This window comes from Panthera leo, chromosome D1, assembly GCF_018350215.1.
Source record: "Panthera leo isolate Ple1 chromosome D1, P.leo_Ple1_pat1.1, whole genome shotgun sequence".
Lineage (NCBI taxonomy): Eukaryota > Metazoa > Chordata > Mammalia > Carnivora > Felidae > Panthera > Panthera leo.
Genome location: NC_056688.1, coordinates 16,347,075 through 16,367,276, shown reverse-complemented (window position 1 = coordinate 16,367,276; position 20,202 = coordinate 16,347,075). Strand labels below are relative to the sequence as shown.

Below are 20,202 nucleotides of genomic sequence, written 5' to 3'. Positions count from 1 at the left end.
CTCCTGTGATGGGTTCTAGGTAGAATGAGTACCACGGTGGAAAAAAATGCAAGTAATGATGTTTATTACTTAAATGTTTGTATAATAACTTTAAAGTGCTAGAGATACTTCTTTTGGTTATTAGCTCAGGCATAGAAACTGTTAAAGTGGTAATAAATCTCTTTCCTAATTTATTTTCCTAATTTTTTGGTTTTAGAAATTAAAATTTTTAGTTTTAGAAATGGAAGTGTTCTGCTTCCTCCCTGTTGATACCTATTCTCATTTTTAAATTTCTCTCTGTATATGAATATTTAATTTTCAGTAATTTTGGGGAGGCCTTTGCTATTTAGGTGATTTGTCCAAATAGGAAATGTTATCTTTACAAAATACACTTGACACAGTAAGCTAAATGTGAAAGTGAAAAGTCAGTCTCTGATGTGACCATCGATGGAGATAACTGGAATAGAATTGGGCCTCCAGTTGAGCACGCTTCAGGACAGAGAAGTTGCATGTGAAAACATTGACATTGACATTGTGAACTTATGTAATAAAATCAAATAGGAACTAAAGTTACACTTTCTAGCTGATAACTATTTTTTGCAAGGATGGGCTGCCCAAGGCACAATTTTTCATTGTGTTTAAATTTAAATTGGCTTCCTAGTCTCAAAACGTACAGTCTTACCTTTGTATTCTTTGTATCACCTCTTCTCCAGTTTTTAATTGTGAGATGTCCTTTGCTTTTTTTGTTTATTCAAGTCTTATTTGTGTGTCAGCCCAGGTTCCTCCTTTTCATTTGTTGTTTTCTTTGTTTAGATGCCCAGATTCCTTAGGCATACACATTCTTGCACGTACAAATTCACATACACAGTTTGTATTACATTGGGATACAGTTTATACTGTACGCAGTTCTGATCAGTATTGGTTGGCAATGTTGATGACGTTGGCTGGTAATTTACCTCTGCCTATTCTTGTAAAATGCAAATGTGAGACACTTTAAAGTTGTACCAAAGAGGTATACCTTCAGTGCATTTAAAGAATAATTTCCTTATTTATTGTTTTTATTCATGAGTAATTTTCATTTTCTTGTCTCTTAGGAGGAGAGCATTCCCATTGCTTTATCTGGTAGGGATATCTTAGCTAGAGCAAAAAATGGAACAGGCAAGAGCGGTGCCTACCTCATTCCCTTACTTGAACGGCTAGACCTGAAGAAGGACAATATACAAGGTTAGTTTTTTTTTTGTTTTGTTTTGTTTTTTTAAGTTTATTTATTTATTTTGAGAGAGAGCACAAGCTGGGGAGGAACAGAGAGGGAGAAAGAGCGAATCCCAAGCAGGCTCTGCACTGCCAGCGCACAGCCCAATGAGGGGCTCAAAACTCATGAAGTGTGAGATCATGACAGCGGAAATCAAGAGCTGGAGGCTCAACTGACTGAGCCACCCAGGTGTCCCAGTTAGTTGTTTGTTTAAGCTAAAAATTGCAGTTTGCACCTTGGAGCTATGTGGAAAATGTTACCATCTTTTTTTTAGTCAGAATTTATATAATCTGGAGTTAGTATTTACCTATCCTTTCACAGCTTGGGGCCCAGTAGTCTTACAAAATATCCAGCTTTTGGAAAGAGTTCTAGTTTTCAGAAGAGTTTTACATATTACACGGTTTTGATAACATTCCAGTGAAATAGGCAAAATAAGCATTATTGCCTTATAGATAGGAAAGCTAAGATCATGAGAAGTTATCTGACATTGCTACTTAGAAATTATGGAACTGAGTTGTTTCTTGTGGCACCTGTGTGTCTGCAAGAGCTCATGAACTTTTTCTTCTGTATAAAGCCTTGTGGTTTGGGAATTTTAAGAGCTTAGGAAGTAGAGAAGAAAGAAATTTCCATAGTTGTACGCAGAGCGAGCTAATAGAGTTAATTTTTTTTTTAAGTTTATTTTTAAGAGAAACAGAACGCAAGTGGGGGAGGGGCAGAGAGAGATGGAGACACAGAATCCAAACCAGGCTCCAGGCTCTGAGCTGTCAGCACAGAGCTGGATGCAGGACTCGAATTTACAAGCCATGAGATGATGACGCGAGCCGAAGTCAGACACTCCACCAACTGAGCCACCCAGGCATCCCATAATTTTTGACCTCTAAAGCTTTATCTTAAATTTTCATCAATTGGTCTTGATCTATAATGATCATTTCTCCCATTTTCCCTTTACCTACTTTCATGTGATTCAAATGGAACCTGGGCAGCAAGAGTTTTCTATTCAGGTGTTTAGTGAATCTTTTGGTGAAAAATTAATAAACTTTGAGCTAGTTTTTACCAACTCAAAGAACCCTTTAAAGGTTTGTAACTAAGGAGTACCAGGTTTATATAGCAGTGCTGCTGAGGAAAAGTCTGAATCTGCAATACTGTAATAGGTGGGTTTTTTTGGTTGGTTTTTTTTGTTTTGTTTTTTGTTTGTTTTTTTGGTAAAGGAAATTTACTTACTTGACTTTTCAGAATCAGGCCTATTATGATTCAATTTTCTAAAATGTCCTGAGTATCTAGATTGCAAGGGGCAGTATTTCTGTAGCTTATTAAAAACTCTTAAAATATGTTTTCTTTTTTTCTGTTTTCCAGCAATGGTGATTGTTCCCACTAGAGAACTTGCTCTACAGGTCAGTCAAATTTGCATCCAGGTCAGCAAACACATGGGAGGGGCCAAAGTGATGGCAACCACAGGAGGAACCAATTTACGGGATGACATAATGAGGCTTGATGACACAGGTAGGAAATGATGGCTCTAAGGTGGCCTGGCTCTAAGTGGAATTACAGACACAGGTGTTTCCTTTTAAACTTACTAAAAATTGTTTTTGAGAATTAAGGACCAGAAACATTGCAGTAGAAAAATGAGTAAAGGAAATGACCATTTCATTCGAGAAAAAAGACAAATTGATATTAATGGGAAGGATATTCAGCCTTCCTGGTAATTTTTTTTAATGTAAATGAAAACAGCAATTTGATACCATGCCTATCCAATTGGCAAGACTAAGAAATAGTAGTAACCAATAATAAAAGTTTGAGAAGAAACAGGCTATCTTGTAGCATGGGGGTATAAATTGATACAATGTTTATGGTGAGCAGTTTGTCATTATGTTTTGAAATTGGGAGTGTATATATATTTATATATTCAAGAATCTTCCCTGAAGAAATAGGCAGATGCAGGGTCAGGTTAGTGCAGTATGGTTTGTAGTACTAAAAAAATTGGAACATCCTAAACGTTAGTGGAGATTGGCTAAATACATCGGGGTGTAGTCTGAATGGAATTCCCCAAAGCTGTTAAAAAATTAAGCTGAACTGTATTCATTTTCATTAAGAGTTCTCCAGGATACATCATTACGTGAAAAAAGATAACAAAACACCAAGCATGAAATTAACTTATATAAAATTATACATAAAGTTTGAGTCAGAATCTTATATATGGTTGTCATCTGGTAAATTACTTACCATGTGCTTCATACTGCACAATTACTTAAAACGATTGTCTCATTTCATCTTTGTAATATCTTCTGAAGGCCATTCCTCTAGATTAGAGGGAAGCAACTGTATCAAAAGCCTGGTATGCCTTTGTTATTCACTGGGGATTGTTTTAATACAAGTATGCCCCTTATTTGGAGCAGGTGATTTGGGAATCTGTTAGCTCACCCCACGTAGAAGTGAAACAAGTATTTTCTGGCCAACCAAAGATGAAATGAAAATCCATCTCCTAAAACACATCTTTGCCTGTTTGTATTATTCCAACCTTTACAACAGTGTTTCTGATAAAATATGTATGATGAATCTTTATTGTATCCTGTTTGCCTAAGCTAAAATTAATGAGAATACATATTTTCTAATTTTGTGTAGTGCATGTGGTGATAGCTACCCCTGGAAGAATCCTGGATCTTATCAAGAAAGGAGTAGCAAAAGTTGATCATGTCCAGATGATAGTGTTGGATGAGGTAATGTCTCTTTATTTGGAAAGTATTATTTTGTGCTTTGTTTAGAACTGTCAGTGAATGAAGCAAAAGCTCTTTGTGTTTGTGAACCTTTAATAAATGCATGACTCTTGTCAATTCAAACTAATTTGCTTATAAAACCCATTTAACTTTTTAAAGGCAATAGGTGATAGGTATTTATAGGAAAAGTTCAGCCTTGGGTGTTTTTCTTAGGGATGCCAGATAGTTTGTAAGTTTTGTTTTTATTTTTCAAGAAAAGTAATTGTTGAATACCTTAAAGCCAAATTCATTCTAAGTCTCTTTCCAATCAGTAATACGTCTTAAAAGACATGTAATGTCTCTCACCCCTCGTTTAGTATGTCTTCTTTTTTTTCTTTCTTTTTCTTTCTCTTTCTTTCTTTCTCTTTCTTTCTTTCTTTCTCTTTCTTTTTCTTTCTTTCTTTCTTTCTTTCTTTCCTTTCTTCCCTTTCTTTCTTTTCTTTCTTTCTTTCTTTCTTTCTTTCTTTCTTTCTTTCTTTCTTTCTTTCAAGTTTATCTATTTTGAGAAAGAGCAAGCGAGAGTCCCAAGCAGGCTCCGTGCAGGGCTCAATCTCACGAACCGTGAGATCAGTCAAGATGCTTAACTGACTGAACTACCCAGATGCCCCTAGTATGTCCTTTGTACTGTTTGGTTTTTCATCTCCAGTATATGTGTTATCTCACCAGGTTGTAAGTGCCTTTTAAGAACTTACTCTGGCTCTGCATTTGTGGGATCTGGCAGTGTTTTTGTATATAAAGTCTATGGGTGTTAATGTTTTTGAAATAAAGTTGCTTTCCTATTTGATTTGTGTCTTAGATAACTAGATCAGGTGATTGTAGTCTATCAGACAGGTTTTTTTTATCTTTGAGTAAGGAGAGAGAATGTTTATTAATGACTATTGGCTAGCAATAAGTACTGAACATGTTTCTTCATTTACTTTTTACGCCGACCCTGTAAGGTAGGTATCCTATAAAGTAGTTAACAGTAAGTGAAATTTCTAATTTTAAAGTTGTGGACTGAAGTATTGGGTGTAAATAACCTGCCAACATAGCTAAAAAGTCAGAGAGACTAGATTTCAACTCAGGTAATTTGACTCTGCAGATTGTACTCTCAGCCATGTACTGTCTCTCATGGAAATCCCATTAAAATTCTGTTATGGGGGACGCTTCGGTGGCTCAGCATCTGACTTTTGATTTTGGCTTAAGTCATGACCTCACAGACAGCCCCAAGTGGGGCTCTGCACTGAGCACGGAGCCCGCTTGGGATTCTCTTGCTGCCCCTCCCACGCATGCACATTTTTCTCTCTCACTGTCTCTCAAACTAAATTAAAATTCTGTTCTAGGATTTTTTTTTGCCTATCTAGAATATGGTATTATAGATTATCCGCCTTCTGAATCCCTGGGACTGTGTCTTGGTGCCATCGGACTGGATGATGTTACAGAACTTACTGTTTTACAACCAGGAGTATTACATGAATGCTCTTGGATGATGCCTTACTAACCAAAGACCTTAAACACTAATTGTTTTTAAAATTGTCTTTTCTTTGTACTGCAGGCAGATAAGTTGCTGTCACAGGATTTTGTGCAGATAATGGAGGATATTATTCTCACGCTACCTAAAAACAGACAGATTTTATTATACTCCGCTACTTTTCCTCTTAGTGTACAGAAGTTCATGGTGAGTATAAATCTACATGGAAGCAGTGCCGTTCTGTTGCCCACAAGTATACCTTTATTCATAATTACATCCTGTAATCAGTCTCTACGTTATGCTGATTGTTTCAAGTTGTTGGCTTTTTCGTCAGCTGATCAGTTAAGATTTGTTGTGCATAAATTAACTTATTTTTTTAGTTGTAATAGTAATTTGATGAAATTATTCACTTAGCGTTTGGTGTCAGGCTGACATATAATCATTGATACTGGATAAATTGATTATAGTGTGATCCTATATACAAAGCACAAAATAGGAACTTAGCTACATATCTGAATGTTAGATCTTCCATTATATGGTGACTTGTTTCCATCATAGATTATGTATACTTTGAAGAGAAGAGATCTGCATCCCTTTAAAGCGATAGTTTTATCAGAAAATTGTAGGATATATTTTGAGTTCAGAGATACACTCTGCTTTCATTGAATTATATGACTCTTCTTTTTTTCAGAATTCCCATTTGCAGAAACCCTATGAGATTAACCTGATGGAGGAACTAACTTTGAAGGGAGTAACCCAGTACTATGCCTATGTAACTGAGCGCCAAAAAGTACACTGCCTCAACACACTTTTCTCCAGGGTAAGTAATGGGCTTCAGCTACTGAATATTATAACCCCAATTAAACAGTTGTGTCCGTTTTTCCTACCATTTTCAGTGTAAAAAACAGTCCACAGCTTTTTCTTAAAAGGTAGCTTGGGTTGTTGATCTGAAGGTACGTTTAATTAAATCCTAAAATAATTTGACCTTGATTTTATAGTTGCTCTTCATTATCTGCATATTCTGTATTTGCAAATTTGGCTGCTCCCCAAAATTTATTTGTAACTTGTGATCAATACGCACGTGCTACTGAAGTCATTTGTGGATACTAGTAGTACAATGGAAAATAACAGCAGTTGTGCATAATCCCAACTGAGATTGAACAAGGTGACACACTGCCTTCTTATTTCAGCTCTCATACTTGTCTTTCTTGTAGTCTGTGCCACATTAATGCCACATTTTTTGCATTTTAATGCTTTGTTTTGGTTTTTGTTTATTTCATGGTTTTATTTATTAATTTATGTTTTAACATTTATTTATTTTTGAGACAGAGGGAGACAGAGCATGAACGGGGGAGGGTCAGAGAGAGAGGGAGACACAGAATCTGAAACAGGCTCCAGGCTCTGAGCTGTCAGCACAGAGCCCGACGCGGGGCCTGAACTCACAAACCGCGAGATCATGACCTGAGCCGAAGTCGGACGCTTAACCGACTGAGCCACCCAGGCGCCCCTATTTCACGGTTTTAAATGGCTCCTAAGCTTAGTGCTCTCCGTCTCTCCTAAGCACAAGAAGACTGATGTGCCTTGCAGAGAAAATGTGTATTGGATAAACTCTTTACAGCCAGGCAGGAGTTACACTGTTGGCCATGAGTAAATAAGGGGTCTTTGAATAGCAACACACATAAGATTATCTGTTGATGGATTGGTGAAAAAGATGTGACTAGAGGCTCACAGGAACCTAATCCTTTATCTCTCCTGGGAGCAGTGGTTTTGTATTCACGTGTTCAGTATTTTTTGTTTTTTTTCACATATCCAGTGTTTGTGGCAACTTTATAGAACATAATTACTGCATATAATGAGAATTGAATGTGTTTTAGTCTTGATGATTTTTACAATTTTGCATCTCTCTTGTGTCATGAGATTCTAAGTCTTAGACCGTATTTTTAACATCTATCGGTCACTATCTTCAAGATTTGGCAAAGTAAGATGAAGGTTTTTGTTTTTCTTTCTCGTATCTTTTTTTTTTTTCCCTTTAGCTTCAGATAAACCAGTCGATCATTTTCTGTAACTCCTCTCAGCGAGTTGAATTGCTAGCCAAGAAGATTTCTCAACTGGGTTATTCTTGCTTCTATATCCATGCTAAAATGAGGCAGGTGAGTATAAAACTAGAACTTGTGTGCGGATTTTAAAAATCTTTTTCTAAGTATTTCTTGGATTCTGTTTTTTGTTTTAATGCTCCTCCATATGTCCTAAACATAAGAATGAATTATTCCTTAGTAAGCAAGGGACCTTTCATTGTGACCTCCGTGGTTCAGTTTTCTGGCTATAAAACATGGTATACACACTCTTCCCTCACAAGGTTGTTAGGAAGATGGAGATAGTTTATAAATGAGTAACTATTGTAAACTATTGAGCATGATACAAATAGGAGATTTTACTCCCTTTCCCAGGTAATGCAGATTTGCACTGTTTAATACAGTAACCACTAGTCACATGTGGCAATTAAAGGAGTTAAAATTAAAGTTTAAAATTTAGTTCCTCTGTCACACTAGCCACATTTTAAGTGCCGTGTTACATGTGACTAGCAACTACAGTTTTAGAAAGTACAGATAGAGAACACTTCCATCAGTGCAGAAGGTTCTATTGGATAACACTGCTGTAGATTTTTAATTTATGTACCTCAGCCCTTATGTTTTTCTTCACTGTTTGCCTTAAGGGCACAATCTCTAAATTTTAGAACTAAATCAAGAGTTTAAGAAACGCAGAACTATAAAAATAAGATTTTTGTGTGTGTGCTAATTAAACATTGTGAAATTTTGTGAAAGAGAGCAGTTCCTGTAGACTAACAGATTAAGAGCTTAAGTTAATCAGCACACATACGGTTTTCAAAGCAGCTTGAAAATGGATCAGATATCATCATGTGGACCCTAATATTAGAAATTGTCACAGGAAATGAATGTATTAAGGTGTAGAGAATATTTCCAACTGGAAGAATGTTGCTTTGAATGAAAGGAAAGATGAGTTTGCCAGATGATAGATTTCACTTTTTTTAGAGTCATTATGTATGTGTTTTCATTTTTGTATTTTAATTGAAAAGTAAATTTTTGTTTTTGCATACAGGTAACTCAAAAGACAAGTAGTAGATGTTTAGATCAAGCCAAACTTCTGTCATTTTCTGTTTGAAACATTGAAAAAATAGATAACACAAAAACATGGTGAAAATTGTTGCTTAAAACCCAGCAAAAAAAGATAAAAAATACCCTTAAGAGTTAAGATAAATGGTACATGAAGATACGTATTAAAATATGTTTTAGTCGCTTATTAATTCCCGTGGGAAACTAATGTATGGTTAACTTTTTTATCCTTTGTTTTTAACTTATGGGTTTTGAATTGGCTCCTCTCTCATTTGTGTAAATTTCGGGTATACTAAACTGTTTGGATAGGAGAAATTAATGATAGGAAAATTAGGGTTATGTGTATGAGATTTAAACAAACTAAGTGCATTACTTTGTTCCTAGGAACATCGAAATCGTGTATTTCATGATTTCCGAAATGGCTTATGCCGCAATCTTGTTTGCACTGGTAAGTATTTCCGTATTTATCCCTTGGTTTTCTCTTTAGTTCTGCTCTGCTTTCTCTATCCATATCTTCCATCAGAGTCTGTGACAGAGTTCAGCTCACCCTAATACTATTTCTGGAATTTCTGAAGTTGAAATGAGCTTAATTCCTGAAACTAGTTTCCATATCTGAAACTGCAGAACACTTGTTGGCGCTCATACCTCATCTCTGTCTTTTAAACAGCTGTGGAATTTGTGTGTTTTCTGAATAACCTTAGCATACAGGAATGAGATGTATGTAGTACACGCAAAATAAATTAACATTAAGAAACTATGTTTTGGAAATTATTTACTGTGGTCTCTTAATTTTTTTGCCAGAAACAGACTAGTCTATATTTTGGTGTGTATTTAGTGTACTGAACTTCAACTCGGGAGCCAGGTGGACATTCAGAACAGACAATGAGTATCCTTCCATCTCTACACTGGAAGTACAATCTTAGCATTGGTATGAGATTAATCATCTAAACTAGGCTTCTGGGTAGAGAAGAATCTGGATTTAAAAAAAAATTTGTTTTTAGTGTTTAATTTTGAGAGAGAGAGACAGCAGGGGAGGGGCAGACAGAGAGGGAGACACAGAATCTGGAGCAGGCTCCAGGCTCCGAGCTATCAGCACAGAACCTGATGTGGAGCCTGAACCCACAAATCAGGCGGCCCAAGGATTTTTTTCTGTAATTGAGGTACACATACACAGAGAAATACAATAATTGTAAGGATATCATTCAGTGACTTTTTTTACATATAAAAAAATTTTTTTAATGTTTATTTATTTTAGAGACAGAGCACAAGTGAGGGAGGGGCAGAGAGAGCCAGAGACAGAATCGGAAGCAGGCTGCAGGCTCTGAGCTGTCAGCACAGAGCCCGATGTGGGGCTTGAACCCAAGAACCACGAAATCATGATCTGAGCCGCAGTCAGACACTCAACCGACTGAGCCATCCAGGCACCCCTCAGTGACTTTTTGCATATGTATACACCCATACAACTATCATCCAGATCAAAATGTAGAGTAGTTCACAATTTGAATTTGTTAAAATGCTGCTCTAGAAATAAACTCCAAATTTTTACTAACGGAATATTGAATTTGCTAATCTACAAGAACCAAAAAAAGACTATCAGGTATCCTTGGTGCTTCCACTTTACCTTTTTCTGTCTTCTATCTAACAATACAACTGTGAATTAATACATGTATGTTTACTTTATCAGCAGTTCTAACCTTTATATTGAAATAAATGGAAAGGATATTAGACTTCCAGAATTTTTATTTTTATTTAAAAAAATTTTTTAATGTTGGTTTGTTTTTGAGAGAGAGAAAGAGAGCGTGAGCAGGGGAGGGGCAGAGAGAGAGGCTGACACAAAATTGAAGCATAGACTTTTAGAATTTTAAGATTAGGGTTCAAGTCCTACCCTTTTTAACCTGTAATCATACGACCTTGGACAAGTCATGCTTTTCTTTTATGCCTTTTTTTTAATCTGTAAAATGAGAATGCTTTAAACCAATTCTGAACAAATATGTGTTTTGTTTATTCAAAAATAGTTTTTGATATTCAACCAATATTCTGCCAGGTATTTAGTTAGTTGGTGCTGGAAAAATATTAACTCCTCAGTTTTATGTATATTTTACCATAATTAAAAATTTTCAGATATATACACACATACTCCCTGCCCTTGGGGAACCTATAATGTAGAAAAGGAACTAGTTCATTGATGAAATGTTGAGAGTTGTTAAGCAAATTCAGCATGTGCAGACAGAAAACAGAAGAGTGTTTAATGTCATTAAATGAGTACTGAATAACGTATGTGTACAAAGTGTATAAATACATGCGAAGTATCACTCTTTATTTCAAGGACCAATGGTTTAATCAGAGATAAAAAAGATAAACAACCTTGAGAGTCTAAAGCAGGCCCTGCAACCTTTTTCTTTAAAGTGCCAGATAGTAGGTATTTTAGACCTCGTATACCATAAGGTCTCTGAAACAAGTTACTCAGCTCTGCCATTCTAGCTTAAAAACACCCTTAAACAGCACATAAACACACAGGCATGGTCCTGTGGCAGTAAAACTTTATTTTTTTTATTTTTTTATTTTTTTTTTAATTTATTTTTGAGACAGAGACAGAGCATGAATGGGGGAGGGGCAGAGAGAGAGGGAGACACAGAATCGGAAGCAGGCTCCAGGCCATCAGCCCAGAGCCCGACCAGTAAAACTTTATTAAAACAGCCTTCGGGTTGGGTCTACAAGGGGGTAAAGGTAATTTGCAAATGTGAGGTGTGTGTAGGAAAAAAGTCCTAAATTTTCACAGGAAAGGAAATTAATTAGCTGTGGTGATCTGAGAAGAGCTGGAATTTTAACTGGCTTCGTAAACTGTTTAAGTTTTAGACTTGAATAAGGAGTTTTCAGTTAGGGGACTGGTATAAAACATGATCCATAGAGGGCTTCAAGAACATGCATTTAAGGAAAGATAAGTGGATGAATTTCATGGAGGGGGTTTGAGGACACGTGTTAGAGAAGTATATGAGGATCAACACGTGTAGGGTGGAGGACCTTGTATGTCAATCTTGCATTTTATCCAGAGGCAAATTAATGAGTTACAAATTCAAAGCGGTGTTTTGGAAACAGTAGTCACCATTGTGGATTATTTTGGAGTGTGGAACTGATAGAAGCCCTAAAACCTAGTTATTAGTCTATTGTAATTGTTTCTACTTGTAGTTTTCATAGCCTAAATTAGCGTAGTAATTGGGGAACTAGAAAAGAGAAGGTGTGGCCTTGGCGCTAACCTCAGACTTGTAAATCACTTAGAATGAGATGAATGAATTCTAAAAGTGTAAGGAATTACTCGTAGTGGCTTATCTCTTCTTTTCACAGTATTCTTGGTTAATCTATTTTGATCTTGGATTGAATACTAAAAATTACTGGTTACTCCTGAGACTCATTTATAATGAGTTTGTAGCTTAACAGTCATTCTGATCTCTTCCTGCATTTGCAGTTACTTTACACCATTTCAAAAAAAAATTTATGGGACTTAGGAAAAGGTAACTTGGCTAGCAGAAAATTATTTATGATAATGTGCAGTAAAGATAATGCTAGTAATTTGCAAGTACATTTAAAATACCTAATGAATTAAAACTTAGGTTGCACTAGAAAGACATCTTAAAGAGTATTGTGGTACCAAGAAACATGCTTAAATTGAAAGATATAATGGAGATTCTCTCTTTCTTTTTTAAGATTTGTTTACCCGAGGTATTGATATACAAGCTGTGAATGTGGTAATAAACTTTGACTTCCCAAAGCTGGCAGAGACCTATCTCCATCGTATTGGAAGATCAGGTGAGGAAAAGGAAGATGTTCTTCTTCTTTTTTTAATGTTTATTTATTTTTGAGACAGAGAGAGACAGAGTATGAACAGGGGAGGGTCAGAGAGAGAGGGGGACACAGAATCCGAAACAGGCTCCTGGCTCCGAGCTGTCAGCACAGAGCCCAATGCGGGGCTCGAACCCACGGACCGCGAGATCGTGACCTGGGCCGAAGTCGGACGCTCAACCGACTGAGCCACCCAGGCACCCCAGGAAGATGTTCTTCATGGAAGTGTTTTGAGAAGTGTAATCACTAAATTCTGTTCTTTTGTGAAATAGAGTATACTAGCAGTGAGAACAGTGAATTAAAACTAATTTAGTTGTTTGATATTTAAAACTGATTTCTATTCTAGAGCATTTAAGAAAAGTTAAAATAACTTTATATATGCTTAAGGTGAGGGAAAATTTAAGCACATATATATATATATATGTGTGTGTGTGTATAAAGCATGACAGGCATGCTTTTCTCAGGTGGTGCAAACTACTGTTGATGTTTTGTGGCAACTTTTGACATAAATGAGCATCTGTTTTGTCATTTGAAAAAGGTAAATGAGGGTACTACTTAGGGCGTGAAACAAAGTTGTAATGTGTGTATGAGACCATAAGTGGTTTCGTACACTCACAGTGGCAGTGAACAAAAACAGTCCTGTATGGTTTTGCCACTAATAGACTTGCGTGCACACATCGATTCTCATATTTAACTCATTTTTATTAAAAACTGTTTTTCTTTAGGTCGCTTTGGTCATCTTGGCTTAGCCATCAACTTGATCACATATGATGATCGCTTCAACCTGAAAAGTATTGAGGAGCAGCTGGGAACAGAAATTAAACCGATCCCAAGCAACATTGACAAGAGTCTGTATGTGGCAGAATACCATAGCGAGCCCGTAGAAGATGAGAAACCTTAACAAGCATGTGCGTACCTGACAGAACAGTAGCTAAGTGAGTGTAATGTTTAAAGAAAAGAAAGAAACCAAAATCCTCTTTCCTGGGGAAAATCTCATGTGGCGCTACATATAAAAGCGATGATAGAGTAAAACACCGGTTGGCATAAATAAATGAACTGGGACCTGTTGCTTGGGTGAGGTTGTGGTCTCATTAGAGAATCTGTAAATGCTGTTCTCAAATGCAGTCTTCCTGTATAATGTGATATATGAGGAGTACTTAAGACAAATCCATACTTCCAAAATAATGAAAGCAAAGAATCTTTTTTAGCGGTTTGAATATGAAAATATTTCTTGTCTTTCCTTTATCACTCAGTCATCTCTCTGTTGTTAGCATCACTCTTAATTTCTACTGGCCACCTTAATAAATCGGGTTAAAATTTTTTTTTTTTTAAGTTTATTTTTGAGAGAGAGTGTGTGCATGTGAGCAGGGGAGGGGCAGAGAGAGAGGGAGACCCAGAATCTGAGGCAGGCTCCAGGCTGTCAGCACGGAGCCCGACATGGGGCTCGAACTCATGAACCGAGTGAGATCATGACCTGGCCCTAAGTTGGCCGCTTAACTCACTGAGCCACCCGGGCAAGGCACCTCCTTAATAAATCAGGTTAAATTACCCTACACTGCCTCATTGCCAAATGTGTAATCAGGCTGTGAGGATAATTGTCTTTTTTTTTAACTGCCCACTCTGGTTTCCTGCACCATTTCATTTCATTGTTTGATGACTATCAACTATCAGGCTCTAATACTGATGCTCAAAAGAAAGCTCAACATAAAGGAATATAGGCTATTTTGCAGGGTTTTTTTTGTAAGGAAAATCTGATTTGAGAGATGATTGTTTCCAAATTAGCAATAAACCTTTTACCTGTTATTTTTAAGTTTCTAAGATCCTCTCTTCGCTTTAGTCTTTCCCCTCCCCTCCTTAATTGGAATGTCAAACACAAAGCCCTCAGGCAAACCTAAAAGTAGGCAATGTTTGCTGGTGTATTGGTAGGCTGTTGAGTTCGTGGAAGGTTAAAAAAAAAAAAAAAAAAAATTCTTGATTTTATTTGTTTTGGATACCAGAACTTTCAGGCTCTCATTCTATCTCTGGGATGCCTAGCAGAAATTCCTTCATCCTAAATGGATTCTGTGGGAGGCATAGACTCAGTAGAAGCTACTAAGAGCATTTGGGATGGAGATTGTGAAAAAGTAGGTACCCTAGTTCGTTGCTTTCACAAAAGTTAATTTTAGGTTTCTTCCTTCTTTCTTTAGGCTTTGACAAACTACAGAAGGCTCGTTTGGATCTGTGACACATCGTTTGGGGGGGATGCTCTTCTCTTTGTGGGTTTTTCATCTTCTTTTATTTTGGAACTATGAAGACTTAAAAGAGCTCAGACATTTTTTCTTTTTTTAACTGGTGAAGAGAAAAAGCTGAAAAGAAGGAATTTACCTTTTTTGTTCCACTTGTTTGCACTGTGTGCTGACTGAACATTAGTTGCACTAACTGCTGGTTTTTAAAAAATGTTTTCTGGGGAAGGGGGACAAGGAAGGAGGAGAAAGAAGAGAAGGGGAGAAACCCTAAAAAGAGAAGAATCTTGATGAACACACAAGCTTGTCTACAATTTCAAAATTCTCCAACAGCTGACTCTTGAGTGCATTTCAACTTCTCCCTAATTACTCATCCGTTTTTTAAGCCTGAAGAGCTTATTACTTATTTGTGCGAAGTGCCTTATGCTATGAGACCATTCAGAGTATCATCTTTTAGACACAGCCCAAGGAATCAACATAGTAATTCTTTGCTTTTTTTCTTTTTTCTTTTTCCTATCTTTTAAAAATTTTTTGTCTTTTCATTTTGGTTTCAAGTTGAAGTCTCTCCCTTCCCTTTTTACCCAGTACTCAAGCCCAGGGCTGGAAGATGAAACATATTAGTAATGTCAAACACCATTTTCTTTACGTTTATGTGGAGGAGTTGATATGCAACTGCAGTTCATCCGCACTGTAAATACATGTATTTAAAAAAAAAAAAACAATCCCAAGTACAAATTTCTTCTGGGCTGAGTAGATTCCAACATCATCGCTCCCAAAGGAAAGAGCAGTCTATCATTGCAGGAGCCATATGACACGCCTTTGTGCTCTATAGCAGAACACTAAAGACTGGTTTACATACGCTTCCATTAGCAGTTATGGCACTTGATGTGTAGACATGTCAGAGCCTTGACCCTCTTTCCTCCGTGGCAGAGCGTGTCCCATAGAAAATTGGGTGTGTATACTTGTATAAACTTTGTAAATAAGTTTTTTTCTGGGTTCATATATATATATACATATATATATATTTTTTTTTTGGATGAAGGTTGCTGGGATTAAGGGGATTAGAGTGATTATGGGAGCAGCTAAAGATGAGAGGGGCTCAGTTTTCCGCAACACTAAATTCTAAAAAGTACTTTTGGCCTCTTGCTGTAGAGAGCAGACCTCTGTGGGGACCCTGTGTTGGAAGAGGGACCCAGAAGTCTGGGATTCACTGTTTGCTGCCACACTGTATCATCTGATACCTTTGGAGAACACCTGCGAGAGAGAGCAAGGAAACTTCAGAAACCTCTGATTCAGGATGCTAGTTTTGAGAAGCTCTCTCTGATTTTGCTTCTTCCCCCTTAAAAAAAGTTTGAGGAACTTTTCAAGCTCAGCAAAAGGGGACAAAGATTAATCTCCCTTGCAGTGTGGGGATTCAGTTGAGTGGCAGTGTCTGAGCAGTGTATGTACAAAGCATGGATTTGCATTTCAGAATACTAGCCAGTACCAGCTTTGGTAACGTTAGCAGTTCTGGAGCTTACTTTCTGTGGATCACTTCCTGTACTCTGTAAGTGTGTTGCCCTCCGCCCACCTTGATCCATAAACTTCCAGGAATGGGCAACTCCTGAGAGCTGTTAACTTTCATGCTACAGAAAGCTGCTTGCCATCCTCTTGCTTTGTGACAAGAATTATCTGTCATTTTGCATTGTAAATTGCTGGCAAATGCTTTACAGTTAATAGTGTTGCTTTAAATTGTGCCCCTCCCAACATGCTTGATGTTTGGCCTGATCTCCAGGCAAAAGGAGTGAGATGAATCAAAACCAGTGAACTTTTTTTTTTTTAATGTTTTAAATTCCCTTTTAACCCAGTGTACTAGGTCAGTCAGGAGGCATCTAGGGTTTTAAAAAAAAGCAAAAAAATAATATGAAAAATATCTGATTTCCATACTGCATTTTTTTCCAGACCCTAAACTATTACAAGGTAAATCCTGCATACGCTTTCGTGCTTAACTCATCTGGGTAAAGAAATCAATTATTCAAAGTTGCTTTTTTTTTTTTTGACTCTTGCCTAGTTCTAAGCAAAACTATTTGTGACTCACCCAAAACTCCTTAGGATCAAAATCCTGCAGATGCCTCCTGATCAGACATAGCCCTAACTCCTTAAAAAACTGTAGCAAGAGCTGCACAGTACAAACCCCAAAAAGAATAAGCTCAAATATTTGGTATCCAAGCTATGTTCTTTCCAGCCAATGTTGGTTACTAAATACAAACCCTAATTAAGGAATCATTTTCTTCCAGGGAGGGGTGGGGGGAGGGAATTTAGAAGGCATCAACTTTTGACCAAAAAATCTTGTCCTTGTACTGATGCAGCTCTCTCTTTCTCCCCCACCTCTGGCGAGATAAGAGGGATCATTCATTATAGAAGAAAAGCTTGTAAATGCAAATTGGTATCTCGCTAGAGAGTGTGTGGGTGACAACAAACCGCGCAGTCTCCTTTGCCATCCTCAGACTGTGCCTGGTGCCACATGCCTGTGGGTCCCTCTTAAAGCACAGACTTAACTGAAAGTATTACTGAAGTATATAGCCTCTGATGAGGAGTGGCACTTAAACTATCTGGGACACCACTATTGGACACAGTCCTGTAGAGGCAGCTGTCCAGTTTTGGTGCTTGACTCTTGAATAGGAATTGCTAAATGGAAAGATGCTCTAAAGACTAGGTCAAAGCCTAGTCTCTTTTTTCTTTTCTTTTTTTTTTTTTTTTTTAACACCCCCCCCCCCCCCCGGCTATTAAGGGGTATTGTTACTGGAAATTGTTTTTGTGTTCTTTTCCAATATTGGCTGTTTTAAGTAACGGCAGTATTTTTTTTCCAGTGGTTCATTTGAGTGAGACTTCCCTATTTTTAATACTTAAATTATGTCCAACTCATGGTTTTGCCTGTGGTGTAGTAGTTGTGTAATGGTTTATGGATCGTTACACACCTTGATGCCTCTGGGCCTGTTTAGTTTTTCTCTTCCCATATATTCTGATGGAGAAACTTTCTTGGCTTTCCTTTGGGAATGGAATAAACTTATTCTAAAATGATCTTCCATGGGAAGAAGTTAAGGGAGAAGGAAATCTAAATATGTCTCTTAATTATTTTCAAGTTGGTCCCAGCATCATCATATGGGCGGGCCCCAGTGGCTGGAGGGAGGGGGGAGGCAATTGGTTATCAATATTATTTTTTTCAGAATGAGATGGGAGCATCTTTCCTTTGCTGTGTGCTTTGTGTTTGATACCATCATGCTTGGGTCAGAACCAGACAATTCAGCACAAAGCCTTGAGTGTAAATTGGTTGGAATCAAAACATCTCATTCTGATCACTTTGTTTAGTTTTTTTTTTTTTTCGTTTTCTTTTCTTTTTTTTTTTTTTTTTTTTTTTAATAGGGGTGGGAGGGAGGTTACTATGCCCCAAAAGGGAGGGTGTCTGCACTAAGGATTTAGAAACACTTTGGAAGCTCATAACCTCATCAGAAATGGCCTTTAGCCACACTCCTGACCTTATAGATGAGTAAAAATGAAATAATTTTGGGGGAACTAAGCCATGTTATTTTAATTTGCTACTTTTTTCAATGTTTTGTGTATGTTAAAAATTGTTACTGTGGAATCATTTTGTGACAAAACACTTTTGTCCAGCAAAATTTTGGCTTCATGGGAGCTGAAGTCAGTCAACTTTTAGGTGAACTTAAGTGGACTTTGGTGAGCTTGTATCCTACTTTATATCCTTAAGAATTGCTTTTTAAAACTCCCAAAGAAAAACCTCTGGTGTAAAAAACTCATCTTTGGGGTAAAGAGTTAAGTGTCCAAAGGTTATAACAGTTCATGAGGTTAGAGGGAGCTAGCCTGGCACCTGGACTCTGCCCCTCCACAGCTGACAGATTCCAGCAGAAGTGTGTTTAAATTCTCCAGTAGACAATACTGGGCAGGGAAAGGGAGGGGGTAGGGGCTGGGTTACTAAGATACAGGCTACTGTATTTTAACCAGTGGTTGTGTGGGAGGGGTGCCTGGAGAAAACAAAGTCACTTCCCTTTTTTGAAACAAAACTAAAACTTGAAAAAATATTTTTTTGTTCAGTAAAAATGGAATGGAATTCTAATGTCCCTAGCCACAAGGGACCAGTTCCACTGAGAAGCGAACAGTGGGGACTCAAAATTTTGAAAACATTCGGGGAAAGGGAAAATTGGCTTTTTGTTAATTGGCAAATGTTCCAGTGGGACTCTGTTTTTGTTGGGATGTGTTATGTTGTATGTACACATATATGGACCAGAGTCTCTGCTGAGTTTAGAAGGTTCAGAAAAAAATGGTTGATAAAATCTTGGTTTTTGTTAATTTATCTCAATAAAAGCCCACTGGAACTCCAAATGTGTGTGTGTGTGTGTGTGTGTGTGTGTGTGTGTGTGTTTAGGAATGCTTGCATTTGAGAACATTTTACTAAAGTAATTCACATGATGAGGCGTTAAGACCTTCCCAGCACTACTTTTGTAAGCCCAGTTGAATAAAATCGGAGTGGGCACCCTCATTCAGCGTAGAAAATGTCCTACCACCTTCATTTCAGTTTTTCAGTTCTCGTTACCTAAACTGAACCAAGATAGTAATCATTTGGAGAGATGTTAGTCCGTGCTACATGGAAGCGAGGTATCAGATGTTTCAGTAAAGCTAAACGTACCCATGAAGTTTACTTAGGAGTGAATCTAACAGTATGAACAGAATTCGTAGGTTTAGAAGCGCACAACACTGATGAAAGAAATCAAAGACCTAAATGAGAAATTTAGATACTTACAGCTGAACACACAGCTTTGTCCCAACTTCCAAACAAAATAGGTATAACTAACAAAAAGTGTGCAAGAATTGAATGCCAAAAGCTGCAAAAATGCTGATGAAAGAAATTTGAGGTGTGCTGTGTTCATGGAATGCCATAACAATTTTGAAAAAATTGAAGGGCTTATTACCTGGTTTGAAAGCTCAGCTACAGCAAAGTTGTAAATCTACTTCTTTCACTACAATACAGTGTGTGTGAGGAAATGTAGGGGGACGTGACATCAACCTTCCCATCTAAAGAGCAAAGATAAAATTGTAAAAGTGCCTCCAACAGACTTGAAAGTTGAAACATTAGTTGTTCCTACCATATCTTTCAACACCTGTGCGTTTGGTTTATGCAGAAGACAAATGGATTATAGAGATTGATAGTGGATTATGATGACTTCAACTGCTATCCCACAAGTGCTTTTTTGTTCTTTTTCTGGAGAAAATCACATCCTCTTAAGGCCTGGTATGTAGTTATTGATGTGTTGAATACTTCCCGGGTCCCCCCCCCCACTCCACACACACACACACACATAGCAAAGACCAGCAATACAACTGGCAGAACCAGCAATAACGACTTCATTGTCCTACGTCGGGGCTCTATGACTGCTCTTACTGGTCTACAGAGACTTTGGTCACCTCTGAATTCTACGGGGTATCATGCTGGCCCACTATATTATGGATGTGATGAGGATATATAGCATCTACCTAGATACTTGAATAAAAACTCCAGCATGCTAGAGGATAGGAAATAGATTTAACA

At 37.4% G+C, this 20,202-nt stretch overlaps 1 protein-coding gene across 4 annotated transcripts in view; it reads left to right on the top strand.

Annotated features, from left to right (window-relative positions):
- The window catches only part of DDX6 (DEAD-box helicase 6), a 36,251-nt gene extending 17,253 nt beyond the window's left edge, over positions 1-18,998 (top strand). For 3 of the 4 annotated variants that reach the window (XM_042904087.1, XM_042904086.1, XM_042904083.1), the window contains exons 5-14: positions 1,074-1,203; positions 2,585-2,731; positions 3,851-3,945; positions 5,516-5,638; positions 6,123-6,251; positions 7,465-7,581; positions 8,947-9,010; positions 12,265-12,366; positions 13,125-13,307; positions 14,586-18,998. In XM_042904087.1, the coding sequence (XP_042760021.1) occupies positions 1,074-1,203; positions 2,585-2,731; positions 3,851-3,945; positions 5,516-5,638; positions 6,123-6,251; positions 7,465-7,581; positions 8,947-9,010; positions 12,265-12,366; positions 13,125-13,300 (1,083 nt within the window). In that variant the 3' untranslated portion in view covers positions 13,301-13,307; positions 14,586-18,998. Of the gene's footprint in view, positions 1-1,073; positions 1,204-2,584; positions 2,732-3,850; positions 3,946-5,515; positions 5,639-6,122; positions 6,252-7,464; positions 7,582-8,946; positions 9,011-12,264; positions 12,367-13,124; positions 13,335-14,585 lie in introns of all 4 variants that reach the window. The other variant, XM_042904085.1, reaches the window with a different exon arrangement.
- Positions 18,999-20,202: the final 1,204 nt, after the last annotated feature.